The 15,057-nt window shown below is 45.0% G+C and overlaps 1 protein-coding gene across 1 annotated transcript in view; it reads right to left on the reverse strand.

Moving 5' to 3' along the window:
* The window catches only part of LOC133397774 (collagen alpha-1(XXV) chain), an 84,094-nt gene that overhangs the window by 4,227 nt on the left and 64,810 nt on the right, over window positions 1-15,057 (reverse strand). The window contains exons 15-30 of the mRNA XM_061669061.1: window positions 10,567-10,599; window positions 10,446-10,481; window positions 8,767-8,811; window positions 6,610-6,672; window positions 4,675-4,743; window positions 3,205-3,249; window positions 3,018-3,062; window positions 2,834-2,911; window positions 2,624-2,647; window positions 1,387-1,431; window positions 1,258-1,302; window positions 1,064-1,144; window positions 934-996; window positions 811-861; window positions 423-449; window positions 244-324 (exon numbers count right to left, since the gene is read on the reverse strand). Coding sequence (XP_061525045.1) covers window positions 244-324; window positions 423-449; window positions 811-861; window positions 934-996; window positions 1,064-1,144; window positions 1,258-1,302; window positions 1,387-1,431; window positions 2,624-2,647; window positions 2,834-2,911; window positions 3,018-3,062; window positions 3,205-3,249; window positions 4,675-4,743; window positions 6,610-6,672; window positions 8,767-8,811; window positions 10,446-10,481; window positions 10,567-10,599 — 831 coding nt within the window. The remainder of the gene's footprint in view (window positions 1-243; window positions 325-422; window positions 450-810; window positions 862-933; window positions 997-1,063; window positions 1,145-1,257; window positions 1,303-1,386; window positions 1,432-2,623; window positions 2,648-2,833; window positions 2,912-3,017; window positions 3,063-3,204; window positions 3,250-4,674; window positions 4,744-6,609; window positions 6,673-8,766; window positions 8,812-10,445; window positions 10,482-10,566; window positions 10,600-15,057) is intronic.

Below are 15,057 nucleotides of genomic sequence, written 5' to 3' on the forward strand. Positions count from 1 at the left end.
GGACGTATGAGTGACATGGACAAGGCGGGATTAGTACCAGATGAACACTGTTATTACTACACATTCTGATGGCAGGGTTTGCTTCTAAAATTACACACTGGGTTACTGGGAAGTTGGCAAACTAATCAGGCAAATGAATGAGAGCACATATTCACACACACCATAACTATATCGACACATACCAAGACTTACTCGAGTGCACAACTAGCAGAGGGAAATAAAACGAGGATTTGTTGTACTTACAGGGAGACCTAATGGTCCTCGGTCTCCCTTATGGCCTGGTTCCCCACGTGCCCCCTTGGTACCGTGCAAACCGGGCTCGCCCTGTGTGACAAACATGGGTGTAACTGTACCACGGCGCAGCAAAAACGAGATGGACGCCAAAAAGGGAGTCGCGTCTGATGAAAGGGCTCGGTAGTTACCTTTGGTCCGGGGAAACCGTGGGGTCCCTGGAAGACAAACGAAAGAACAAGCACGTTTTACAGTCGAGTTTTAGAGTTGTGTTGCGGCTGTACGGTGACGAGTCCCAAATTCGACTTGTATTTATTTATTTTTTTGGTTTGGCGCCATCTGGTGCCATCTTTGTGCCCCCGTTGAAGCGTCGTAAGGAGCGCCATTCAGTCAGGCCGTAGCTTTGTCTCATCCAAAAAGTGCTTCACCGCCGATACGTAATTACTCCATTTTTTTGGTTGAGCGTCAATCACTTGTGGATGTTGGCTATTTGCAGTAAGGCTCTGACCCTTTTGGGGGAGGAACACAATACAGTGGACACGACTGGAAACCTTTTGTTTGTTTGGTGGCGAGACCTACCATAGGTCCCGGGGGCCCATGAGGTCCTGGCACCCCTGGAGGGCCAATAATCTAAAGGGATACACATGGTTGACACATGAGGGTTCTAACATTAGCATGACTTGAGCGGATTATGAAACTCACTGAAGAACCTTGTGGACCTGGGAGACCAGAATCTCCCTTGTCTCCTTTCACACCATTCACACCCTAAGGAACAAAAGAAACACCATGAAGTCACACTTCTTCATGTTTGTGAATGGTACCACATTCTTACAGGTAAACCAGGTAAACCGGTTGCTCCTTTGTCTCCCGACGCTCCTGGCATTCCCATGTCTCCCTTGGAACCCTTGTAGCCCTGACAAAGAACGAGCTTTGATGAGGAAAAAAAACAAACAAACAAAAAAAAAAAAAAAAAACACTCGTCCTGTCTTGAACGGATTCATACACGACTCTAAGACGTCAACTTACGCGTTCTCCGTCAAGTCCCGGGAGGCCAGGCAAACCACGGTCCCCCTGCCGGACCAGAAAGAGGACGCGTTGTCACTTTTTGCACATTTAACAGAACTCAGCACTCACTGGAAAACCTTCATCATGTACCTTGATTCCGTGCGGTCCTATGGGCCCGGGAGGACCCGGCGGGCCCTGCGCGAGAACAAAGACGTCACTTTTACAATGACGCAAACAGGTCAACCGATCAGGAAAATCAAAGCTGTGTTACGTGGCATGATGATTTGGAAGAGAAGAGAAGAACTGAACACATGCCAAGGATGAGCGCAAGGTGTTAGTCGGAACATAAGTCCCTCATTATATCACGATTCACTTATTATGGATTCAGTACCCCAAAGATTTTAAAAAAAATGATTATTATTGATCAGTGGCGTGCAGTCCCTCACCGACACATCTCTGGTACAGTTAGCATTTCTGGCTATTTGACTATAATGTGGCAGCAATGACTTCACATAAGGACTAACAGACTCTTTTACTTCACAGGCAAAGAAACCTGACTGAATAATTTCAACTCACACATTTGGTGAGGCCCCAAAGTTCCTTCATGAAGCAGGGAACATGACCTAAATGCCATTGTTGAACACACGAGCCGCAGTCCGAGTGTCGTGAAATGAATGCACAAATCCCAACCGAGCGCACTCGTAACAATAGGAACGAGAACAATTGTCGGTAAAGAGCAACAATTAGCTTGATTTTCCACAACCTGTCGTTAAAAACAAGCAAGTGGACAAATAGAACACCTGCCCCGCTCTAAAATATCACAAATGGACATTGAATTGCATGCATGAAACTCTGAAATGTATATAAATAAGACAATAAAAAATGGGTTGCTCCTGCACGGTTCTCATCTATTGTGGGGGATTTCTGGACTGTGACAAACGAGGGATTACTGTATATAAAAAACAACAACTCACTTCATATTAAAACGTATCGAAAAATGTCCATGTAGATTGGGTTTTTCTTTTAAAATAATATATTTGAAAAACCCCCCAAAAAAAACAGCACCCCCTTGAGGCCTAAAAAGTGCTGCAACAGATGGCTCTCCATACATCACTTGTTTCTTTGGGTCACAAAGATCAATCGATTACTGGCGACGGAGAATGATGCCGTCACTTCTTTTTTTGTCTTTCTAGGATGATTGATTGAATGTAGAAAGACGCAGACCGTTTCATTAATTGTTAAGTCCGCAAATGGTGGTGGGCGGTGGTGGGGGGAGGGGAGACATACTACTGCAGGGCAAAACAAAGTTAGGATTGTGCACATGCAATTCAAAAACAAACGATGACGGCAATTCTTAGTACACACAAAGCCTATGAATGATAATTACCGTCACTGTAACAGTGGTAATCTTCTGCAGCCCACCAAACGAGTGGAATGAGAAAAGGAGAGAAATACAAACCTTTTTGTCAGCATATTTTGTCTTTTGCACAGACACACCCTAACGGCACTGCTTTCAAACGGTGACTTCAAACCCAAATGTGAGTCTTCCGTGCGACAATAACAATCATTAAAAAAAAGGAACTATTCATTGTCTGACCTGTAATGCTTCCTGAATATTCCCATTATAGTCGATGATTTCGGTGGCCCCCTGGTCTCCTTTTTGCCCAGGCGGGCCCTGTACGTGGCGGGGCATTTGGCACATTCATTTTTGAGGATAAAGAAAGAAATGCGCAGAGCACAAATATGCGATACGCTGACGGCACTGGATGATGACCTCTCACCTTTGGCCCCGCGGGCCCAAAGTCTCCTCTATCTCCAGTTTCACCCTAATTCAGAATGGAGAGAATATATTTGACCTCATGGGCTCCATTTAAATACAAAAAAAAAAAAAAAAAAAAAAAAACTGAACGCCAGCAAAACCTCATGAAATATTAACTGGGGATGGGAAGGAATGAATGCATCTCCTACCTTTGACCCTTTGGGACCAGGCGTGCCTGCCTCTCCTTGCGAACCCTGCCAAATACGCGTATGCCAATTACTAGTACAAGACAAACAGTGGTGGTAAGTCACAACAAATACTTTGTTACTGATATCTCAGGTAGATGACTTTGAATATTTATTTCTCTTACTTCTTTTCAACCGCGGCGGATGACGACGCGATGTAAAACAAACACAGTCTAGGTTTTTTTTTCTTTTTTTCTTTTCTTCTTTTCAGATGTTATCATAAACCAATGACACATTTGATGTTAATCCGTTCACAACATTATCTCGGGGAACACGTTGAGCCGGTGATAGCTAGCACGTAAACAGCATGCGACGTCACGTGATGTTGTTGTTCTTGTTTTGTACGGTTCTGAAAAAAAGAAGCTATTATGTGTGCAGTTATCAAAATGGGTATTGTATGAGATAGACTGTAAAAGTTAGTTTAAAAAAAAAATAAAATAAACATTTTACTTGAGTACATTTCAAACATCCCTCGCCATATGCCGGTTCACTTTTCGCAGTCTTACTATATTGCGAATTTCAAAAAAAAAAAAAAAAAAATAAATAAAAAGTCAAAAGTTTGGGATCATTTCCAACTTGAAAAAAGAAGATGAAGCAAAGTGCGTCGCCAGTTAACAGCCGCCAACTCGCTAACACGCTCGCTGGCCGACTCCCACGTCACTCACCAGGCAAGGCCCCCCCCGTCTTTTAAAGCCACACACATTCAAAGTCACAGAACATAAGGACGGCAACCCCAAGGGGACAAAAATAATACCTGCGCCTTCTCATGCCTATTTGGGATAGGTTTTGTGCGACGACTCGAATAATCAATGGCATGAACGGTAGAATAATCGATTCTAAAAATATTCAACAGGAAATGTGTCTCGGAGTGTGGGGGAGGGTCATCAAGTTTGACGATGCAGTTTTGATGTCACACCAATGGGACGCCGACGGAACCTTGACCACCGTGAGGTACAATTTCAAAGAATCACACACACTCCTCCCGAGGGGAGCCTCGCCGTCGGCTTTCGCGTGTTTATTTGAAGTCTGTCACCGATTAAGGCGAGGTTTCACATTTTGGTGTTGTTTTCTTTTCATAACACGTGAAACACATCTGCGGGTCATCTGAGTTTAGGCTGGAGTTTATTAAAGCTACTTGCCGGGTCCGAGCCAGACATAAACAACGGCCGGCTCGTTTCCATTGCGTTTACATGACGCAAACTCCCAGGAGAACGTTAAGATCAGAACTTGGATTCTAATGCGTTAGGCAGCACTCCGCTGACATAATAATTAGTATTTCAAATCGGAACTGGACCCCTATTTACAGGAAGAAAAAAAAAAAAAGTTGCGGACAAAGGGCACCATTGATGGAAAAGAGGACAAGCAGGCAGAACACCCTCGAAGTCTATGAATATGCCTCCGGAGGGCAGAAAAAAGCAAATCCGAATGACTCACCTTTGCCCCGACGGGTCCAATTTCGCCTCGTTCGCCTTTTCCGGGCGCTCCGTGCTCGCCTCTCTCGCCCTTTACACACAAAAACGACAACAATTTAATCCGAAAAGAAGTCATTTGTTGTTATCATCATCATCCCATCATCATCAGCAGCAGCAGCAGCAGCAGCATCATCTGCATCCTGCCCCCTCCTCCAGGTCTGAGTGTGCATTGGCGTGAAGTGAGCAGAGACAGACAACAGATGGCGGTGTGGTGCTACTAAACGACATTTGGACCACGCATCATCTTTCTGGAACTGACCATCAAACTAAATAGTTTTTCGAACACACGCACACACACACACACACACACACACAAATAATAATAAAGCCCTGACTTGCCATTGTGAGCATACATGAAGTAAACTCCCTCGCTCGTGGTGTAGGACTCATCCACAATCCAATACAAACACGTGCATAATGGATGCCCTGACAAGAACACACAATTATCCTCCAGCGTGTGTGTGTGTGTGTGTGTGTGTGTGTGTTTGTGTGTGGAGCATCACAGCAGACTTCTCAGTGTGATAATGTCACGCAAAGCACTCGTCGACTGACATTTTGGACGCAACGGAAGCAAGAAGGCGTGCAAGGTGTGCAAACCTTTTCCTCCAAAAGGCCGCACACAGAAAAAAAATGGAAGGACGCGAGGGCCACGTTGACATTTTTCCACAGGCTAAGAACAGACAATTTAAGTAATGAAATAGTCTCAGTGTATTCAAGTTACAGCCGTGCCTTGAGATACGAGCGCCTTGTCTAACAAGTATTTCACGACATGAGATGTCAAGTGACCGATTTTTTTGTGTTGAGATACAAGCAAAATTTGAGATCCGAGCGTGCTTCAGACTCCCACCGCTAGATGGCGGCAGTACACTCCGCAAGGATTCAAGGGATTCAAAGCTTAACTGTCATACCAACACGCATTCACGCAACATGGCACAAAATTTGATAACCAAGGTCCCAGATTAGCCCAATAAAGCTCAAGACGATCAAATCTAAACTGAAAAACAAAATAAGATAAAATGAGACAAGATAAAAAAAAAAAAGAGAAATACTTATTTGTAGTTGTGAATGTTTTATAAAGGTGCAAATGCAGCAACCATTAGGATGCGGCGAAAATACAAATGCTAGACACTTGCATTGCACATAATATTTACGTGATATAGGGGCTGATGTCAGGGCTACAGAGCACTGTTCAAGTTTAATAGTCTAACAGCTTCCGGAAAGAAGTTGTTCTTCCGCCTGGTGGTCCTGCATCAGATGCTCTGTAGCCTCCTGCCTGAGGGGAGCTGATGGAAGACAGATGTGTCTTTCACCCGCCACCATCAATTCACATTGGTTTCCTTGTGATACATGGACAAAAACAGTTGGGGGCAGTAATCAGCCATTATGCTGGTTTGCCAACTGCCAATAGACACCATAGACGAACAACAACAAGGAAGGACAATACATTAGGTACAGTCATCTTTTGTGCTTGCATTGTTTTGTGTTCGAAGGTTATGTTAGGGCTAAATGTTAGTCCTGGGTTTGTTATACAGTGCAATACTGTTGAGTGCAATATTTTGCATGAAAAAATGCTGGTTGTTTTTTGGGGGGCTGGAACGAATTGCATTTCCACTCATTTCGATGGGAAAAGATGATTTGAGATACGAGTGTGGTCATGGAACGAATTAAACTTGATTAAAATTGTATCTCAAGGCACCACTATATTTCAAAAAACTGCCACCCGCACACTTTATTTTTTCAAAGCAGTGGTGACCGTGTCAAGCGTTAGTTTTAGTATATGGCGACGGGCCGCAAACGCCCCCTGGGCCGTAGTTTGGACAACTCCTGTTGTAAGGGATAAAGGAGGCATCCGTGTGTGATGTAAACCGAGTTCTTCTACAAAGTGGAGCGCACCAACCTTAGTTCCTGGAAGGCCTGGGAGACCTGGCTCTCCCTGGGGACCAAAGAATCCTGGCTCTCCCTACATTCAAGACAAACAACAGCACATATAACAGACATACTAAGCGAGAGTCATCTCTGAGTTCAAGATGCATGGACAAACGCATACACGGGAGCTGATTCCAGATCCATTCGCAAGGCTGCGCCGCAAAGCAGGCCGACGGCACTGACCCAGTTGGAAAGTCATCGGGACAAAGAAGAAGTTCTCGTCTTTGACTTACGAGGAGCGAGTCGATGCTATGAGGTGCGACGCTCCGTTTGCTATTCAAGGGAGCTCGACGCCGACGGATCGCTAAACCATCTGCGCCCGCCCGGCCGGGGCCACTCGAGAAAAGCCTTACGGAAGCCCTGCGCCTGATGCACAACACAGCCAGAGTGCAAGTTCAGATGTAGGTGAGTGCTACGTTAGCGAAATGCTGTTAGATCCATCAAGCATTCAAGCCTCTTAAGTTAAAAAACAAACAAAACAAACAAACAAAACCAAAAACAAAACAAAACAGTCAAACATGGGATATGAAGCTTGACCAAGCATAAAAAAAGGCACCGTCATCATTTCTGCATTCAGTGCATTGTAGGCAAGCAATTTCTAGGTCTTCTTTTCATACATGAAGAACGCAGGCGACTCAACCGGACGATACGACCGTCCGTTCACGCATCTTCACACAAAAGTCGGAGAGGTCGGTCGGTACAGACAGTGGTCGATTTATGACCTGTGACTTCACGCCCTCGAAAGTGGAATGCAAAACCAACGCAAAAATGCAGAACTGAGACTTGCGAAGGCATTATCCGAACGGTGGTCATTGAATCGATGAATCTTCTATACGTACGATTAATAAAGGTTTCACAACCCTAGAAGCAATGCCGGTGTCATTGCTTCTAGGGTTGTGAAACCTCGGTTTTTTGTGATGAATCTGTTCCAAAAAGTCAGCCTAAAACCAGATCGTACCAAAACCAAAACAATTCATAATTACCAATTTCTTCGAGGAAATAATGTAAATCGCATTACTCTGCTCCAGACATGGACAAAAAAAAGTCAATTTAAAAGAGGATCACTATAGTTCAACAATAACACAGATCACGGAGCAAACAAAGAGATCCTGCAAAGAGCAAAGTCCATACCACGACCTGGACACCTCTCGGCGGGAAAAGAAAACGAGGCCGCCCAAGAAACAACTGGAGAAGAACATTTAAGTTCGTACTAAAAGGAACGCAAAAAAGAACTCGGAATCAACGTAACTGGGACACCATTGAAAGTCATGCAAGAAACCGAGAAGATAGGAGGCTCTTGACTGTCCAATGTGCAAAAATGCACTGGAAGAAGTCTAAATAAAGAAATGGATTAAAATACATTGAAAAAATGTCACTTTTACCTTCTATTGACCGTAATATTGAAATTTAAGACAAAAGAAATGATGGTCCCTATGACCCTGTTGTAGTGTGTTAGTACCCTCTATTGGTAAAAGGTTTATCGTGCAGCTGAATCGCGATTTCGGTCGTAAGCAATCAGTCGTGCAAAAGCTTCACTCAAGGAAGTGCTGCACCCTGGAATGCGACAACTTCTGAGCGTACTTCAATTCGGCTGACAAAATATGAATTTCATAGAAATCCGGACTGAGGATGCCGCACCCCTGGGTCGTAAACAAAAGACAGGAATATGGCCGACACGTCCACGATGCAAAACGGCCTGATGACATGTTCACAGGCCTTACAAGAAAACACTCAAAGTTGTCCATGTGTATGGAATGCTTTGCGTGGGCGCTCGATTTCAAGAAATGACGGATGAGTTTGCTATGGAACATTTTCAAACTGACGAAAGCCGAGCGGATGTACAAAAACCAGGACAACATTTTGGTGGGGGGGGGGGGGGGGGAAAAAAAAAAAAAAAAAAAAAAAAAAAAGCAGTTGAAAACCAAATCTTACAAAAAAAACAAAAACGAGGTTCTACTGTATTTTTGTTCCTACGGCAAAGACTTCAAGTGGCTCCGGATAAGGCAAAGGTGCGCGAAAGCACAATGCTTTGTTTGCAACACAATAGTTTTTGCTCTGGTGGGCTGAAGCAGATGGAAAGCGGGTAGGGAGAGGGTATGACGGGGGATGGAAAGAACAGAGCATTTACCTTAATCCCTGGGAGTCCAGGCAGCCCTGGAAGTCCTGGCTCTCCCTACACAGGAAGAGTTGGGACATGTTACAGCCAAACTAAGCTAAGAGGCGCTTTGGGAATCCTTGTTCTTTCAACGTTCAAAAGAGAAAGTCGAAAAAGTGACTCCTCACTGATTTATTTTATAATCTCACACACACACACACACACACACAATTGTTTTCACAACCGGTCAACCGAAATTTAAGTAAGTGGTTTGCTCCAAATCTGCTAGTCCACATGTGGTTTTTCGTGTGGACATGAATAAGTTCCCAAAAATTTGATCCGCCGGACAAACTACAGTGAAAACAATTGTCATGTCTTCCTCCTTGAGGCCCGCCCAATAAATTGGTGATGAACTCATTGGAACTGATATTTAAGAAAAAAAAAAAAAATGCAATCACGCATGTTCTTATCGGGAAACAAGTTTTTAGGGTGCCATGTATACTGTACTGTATTGTTGTTCATTGAACCACAAACATGGCACGTTTGTCAAGGAAGAAATGGCTTGCCCTTGCTAACATATACAGTATTTAAAGAACACAAAGAGAGTCGCTGTGCCTCGTCTGTCATCAGCGGAAGCTCGCGCGCATGCACTTTCGTACAAAACCATGCCGTCTTCAGAGATTAGTTTGTTAAGGCACCCAAAGCCGCAACCTGCAATGCGATGAGGTTTGATCTTTGTCGGGGGGAAAAGGTTAGACACTGCACACACTGCAAAGTGGCGAGAGCACTTTTTGGCGTTTGCAAAAGCGGCCGCGACTCAGAAGTCATTCGGAGGTCGGCTGGCGCACTTTCCGAGGTCGCCGGACAAGCTGAGAACTCGGAATAATGCGCCGACAATCGAATCCCAGGGCGAGGCCTCCGAGAGACTTTCCAAACAACATCTCTGACTGGGAATGAGCTATCACCCCATTAAAAGGGCCATATTTAATGATCAGCCGAGTGTGGGAGCGATCAGCTGTAACGACTCTCGGGGGATCACGGAGACGGCTGTAAATTGACACTGTGGCAAATGAAAGTGCCGTAAAAAGGAACGGACAAAAGCCTATCTCGCGACATCAGCGACATTGCGCAAGGCCGTCCAACTGCGGCGTTGATTGCGGGACAGTAATTTCACGTGATGCCGAGCGGCGGCTGTAAATAGTGCGCTAAGAGGATGCGAGCGGTTCACAAAAAGCGGAGAGTTATTCAAGCGGCGCGGTATTGTGGCGCCATTGAAAGAACCTGCTGCACGCACAATTCCCGGTTTGACGAGAGCCGCATCACATATTTCAGCACAAAGTCAGACACTTTTGGCGCATCCACAAGAATTGGGCGAATCCTGCGACGTTAGCCTGCCTCTCGCCGAACAAAATGAAACGTGAGAGCGCCGCCGCCCAAAACGCAAGCGTCAGATTCTGCTTGGTGGGCCTCCCGCCGACATTGGTCCTCATTCTGCCCTTTCGACACAGACAGTCAACTCCGATTGGAATTCTCTCGTCAAAACTCGATCCCGAGCTATTTGATCTTGCGCAACACGCGCGCTCGCTGTTCTAGCGGTCGGGCGTCCGCTGGCACAGAAACGTAATTCAGATTGCTGCTCGGTGATTTAGAGGGCTGTCAATGTGGCATTTGCTTTGTGTTTTGAGCATCAGCTACAGCAAAGCCGTCGTTACCTTGTGTCCGCTTCTTCCAGGCTCTCCAGGTTCGCCCTGGAACACAAGCGATTACAATGCAGCTTCATGTTGCGTTTGAGTGTTTCAACTTGCCACAAGGAGTTTTTCCGGGTGTGTTTACCTTGATGCCTGCTGCAGAGGAGCCTGCATCCCCCTGCAATTTAAGAAAAAAAACAAAATGTCACGAGAAACATGAACTCTTCTGGACACAAGAGACAGGGACAAGCACTTTGGCAAAAATGACAGATACAATTGAATAAAAACGTCGGAATAAAAACAGGTTGGCGGCTGCTAAGAAGCGCCTGACTATTTTTCTTAAGCAAGGTCAAATATAAAAAACACACTCGTTGACAACTGTGCACTATTAGACCGGCGAGTGACGTGACGCTCTGCTGGTTAACGTGAAGTACTTCACGTTAGTAGTACATAGATGTTAACTAGTGCACAGTATTGCCTCAGTAGTAACATGTTGTCCTACTTCTAAGAAACAGTTGATTCTACTCGAGCACCGTAGTCGCTTTACTAGTGTGCTGAATTGTTTTACGAGTGAGGACAAAGATGAGACTAGTACGCGGGGGACTAAACTGGCTTTACTCGGTATTTAGCTTAATCTCTTTGTCCTCACTAGTAGAACTACTCGGGCACACGAGACCTAGGTCGGACACCTACATGTTATCAGCGAGGCAGAACTGTGCACTAGTTGACAATGGTGTGCTACTTATTGTTGCTTTATTGGATGTACAGTGCCCTTCAGGATCTCGAAAGGCGCTTACTAATAAAATGTATTATGATTATTACTAGTTATTATTATTATTATTACTCGTCGGGCTGTCCCTATTGAATCTTTTTAGAATCGATTCCCCTATTGATTATTGCTTGAATAATACAATAATAATTGTCCTGCCCCCACTATTATTATTATTATTTTTATTACTAACATGCATTTTATTCTCATTTGCGGACTTGGATCCATAAACTGAATATATTGCTACCGAGCGAATGGTGTAAATGTGCTGTACAGAATTTGAGACAACAAAATGCTAAACGCATTTAAAACGGTTAGCAATCGCGATTAGCATGAGCGCACCAGCGATTATTATATTAGGTAAACAAAAAATGCTAACTATCATTCAGCCCACTTTTTATTTGGTCACGGCGGAGCATCGAGTCAGAAATTTTACATCAACCTATTTGATTTTAGTTCCCGGCCCTTATTACTCGTACCAAGTGACAAAGTTCCACTAGTAAACATCTAGCGTCAAACACGTGACGTAAGACAGGCGTAGCCCTTCTACTAGTGTGCTGAATTGTTTTACCAGCGAGGACAAAGAGAGGCCGTAGGCAATACGGCACACTTGTAGAATATGGAATATAAATGCTCCAAGGGCTTTCCGCTAATTGCAGACATGAAGAAGCCAGACCTCTCTTGTGTGCCACCTTGCAGACAAAACAAGGGCCCAATGAGTCTAATGACGTGCGGTCGGTGTGTGTGTGTGGGGGGGGGGGGGGGTTAGTGCGGAGTGGGTTTTGCCATGAACTTTGTGGTTTTGCCTCCACGTGGTGCTCAGACGTTGCTAAGCAAATCCCTCCACAGCGCTTCAAGCTTTTTATGGGACGCATTATGATGCACGGCGCACAAGACGCCTTTACTTGCGTCTGAACTCCGAACAAGGATGCTGTCAGCACGTTCGCCTCGGAATTGCAATTGACAGAATTTGCACAGAAGCTCGTTTGGAGGAATGACCTCGGGAAAAGAAAAAGTATGTTTCCACCTGCAGAGGCCGGGAAAGGAACACAGCTGTGTTTAATTTTATAAATGTCACATAAAATACATTAACTAACTAACTAAGTTAAAAAAAAAAAGCCTGATTAAACTGCTAGTCAAGCAATTAATTCAGTAAAAGCCCTTTTGTCAAAGTGCTAGCTTATGTAGCAGTGGGCAATTTACCAGCAGGGTCCGCCTGCTTTTATTTTGAAATGCTACAAAAAAATGCCACGTGCAAACAATTATTAGAAGATGCAACACATGCACTGAGCACTTCACAAGCATGCCGATGAACGGCTGCCGCTGCGCAATTTATGGGGACGCATTGTGTCATAATTCCTCATTTCATAAATATTTCACTCCAAGCCACAAGAGCCGGACCCGAAACCGCGACTGCGTGTGGCACGGCCGGCTGAAATGTCCCGACTGGGCCAATTAGCCGACTGCGGCTATATCCTGTGATTAAACCGTGTCGCCCCAGCTCCAATTTACAGGCACCCGCGCTGACGATTGCAAGTTCAAGATAAAAGCGCAACTGCTGCTCGCTAAATAGGGCAATTTTCCAGCTATTTGCCTGAGCGAGGATGTCTGGGATGGTGGAGGCTCCGTGAGCGAGGAATGAAGCAGCTGCATACAAATCCTACATTTCACTTCTTTCAAAAGAAAGAAGGTCAGAAGAGTATACATATATAAGATTCCAAATAACTGGTGCTAAATTGCGTGTTCACCCAAACAGATTGCGCGCTGTTGGCAGCACATGTAAAAGCGTGGGGAACAATCCCCAGTTAAAAGGGATGTTTGACTTCTATAGTCGTCAATGGCAGCGAATGAGTTTAGTTTAGCTGGCGCTGATGATTTTCACTTGGTATATTTGGGAGAGCACTGCAAGCGCAAAATGAAGCTCGAAGTGATGCAATTGGAAGTGTTAAAACCCTTCCCAGACTGCACTTAGGACAGTGCAGTGCAGGGAAGACCAACCCATTCTTTGACATAGCGCCATAGAAAAACAAACATTCCGTTTGGGTCGCGGCACGCTGCCATGACATCGCTGCACAACCAATAGGAGAGACGGTGGTGGAGTGATTTCAGAGCGACAACAGCAAAAGATTTTAGTGGAGTTCTATAGTGCAAACAGCAGAGAAAAGAATAAAAGGAGAAAATTGATGAATCAATAACTGCAGTGACGAACGCCGTATCGTGACGTGGAACAATGACATCGATGGCGGGAGATCCTAACAACTTTGAAGAAACCAGGTCGGTTGAAAGTGGTAATGTCAGCATTTTTAACAATAAAAAGATTAGCTTCAAATGATAATTAAAAAAAAAGCATAGGGCTTTCCGTTCTGACAGTGACAAACCAGCGGGAAAAGGCACCAGGCTACTTCCTGTTCGGTCCCTAAGCAACCAGCACCAAATATGGGCAAGCTTGCCTTCCTCCCTGCACCGGCAAACAAACATATTACCAAGTTACATTTAATAAATCTCACTCCGATAACTTTGGGAAAGCCAGCAACCACCAAAAAGACATGTTTAGGTTGATTTAATCCGCCCCAAATGTGTGGGAATTAGATTTATGTCCCCATCCTACCTAAAGTGTTGAAAACTTGGGACAGCAAACCCGAAAAATGCTTTGGGGGGGGCCAGACGCAAGGACACGCAGTTGATGCATTGTTTTGTCATAGGTGATATGACATGATTCCTTCTTGTGACTGGCCAACAAGTCAGCCCTGCGATCATTCCCAAACTCGAAAGTTGCATTTCTGTCATTTCAAAATGGTGGGCCCGGTGAGTCGATCAGCTTGCACACCCGGGCCTTGACCAAATCAAGCCCTGAGACTCCAGCATCAACCATATGGCTCGCCATTTGCTCAAACCTATGAACTTATTTTTACAAATGACAATTGAGCTTCACCACAAAAAGTGTTTTGACTGTGGTCTCACTTCACTGCGGCAATAGTGGGTTCGCAGCCGATGGTGACGGCTTTTGAAAACAACACAGCGGCTAATATTTGTCGACAGCCCCCCCCCAAAAAAAAACATTCATAGTGAACGACATCATCAGCGCTTACAAGTGAAGGTGTATCTATCATCTTGTCATTTGCTAACTCCTCTGGGTCCGGTACGAACCCCCCTTACACACACACACACACACACACACACACACACGATCTCCATCCAACCCTGTCCAAACAAACCCCCCTTTGTAACGTGAAAAGTTCCCTCAAGACCTCATTCTCTGCGGTTTCGCTCTTTCCCAGAGCGTTCCCTGCTATTTTCCCTGCAGCGCATGCTGCCTATTGTTAACTTTGGCATCGCCGTGTGCCCTCATCTTACGTCCCGAAAAACACGCAGCACGTATATTGCCGCTGATGAATTGGGCTCCTGCTTTGACAATGACAAATATTCCCTCGGAATCCAATACTTTGCCCCGCAGAAATGGACTCGTCCCTTACTGCATTTCCAGCTCCTCACACGACACTGTCGCTTCTCACCATGTCATAAGCACAACTCGATTCTATTTGTCCTTTCGTACTCTTGACTCTCCTACTATTTGGCTTTGCTTCCCAGGTAGACCTGATCCCAGTGGAGTATTCGCCGCCGTTGCCTTTTCCGCACACGTTTGGCATCTGTCTCCCGTGAACGGTGTGTCTTCCTCGGCATACGCAACAATCAGAGCTGAGTGGCGCTAAATTGACAGTGACATTTTGAGCGCAGCGTTCCCGCGATCAGTCAAATGCGCATTCTGTTTTGATAGCGGCCGCTTTCAGGAAACCGCAAAGAAATAAAATACAGAAACAAAGCATCTGTTGTCCACAGAGGAATATTTGATCTTTTTGAAGATGTTAT

The sequence above is a fragment of the Phycodurus eques genome, chromosome 23 (genome assembly GCF_024500275.1).
Source record: "Phycodurus eques isolate BA_2022a chromosome 23, UOR_Pequ_1.1, whole genome shotgun sequence".
NCBI lineage: Eukaryota > Metazoa > Chordata > Actinopteri > Syngnathiformes > Syngnathidae > Phycodurus > Phycodurus eques.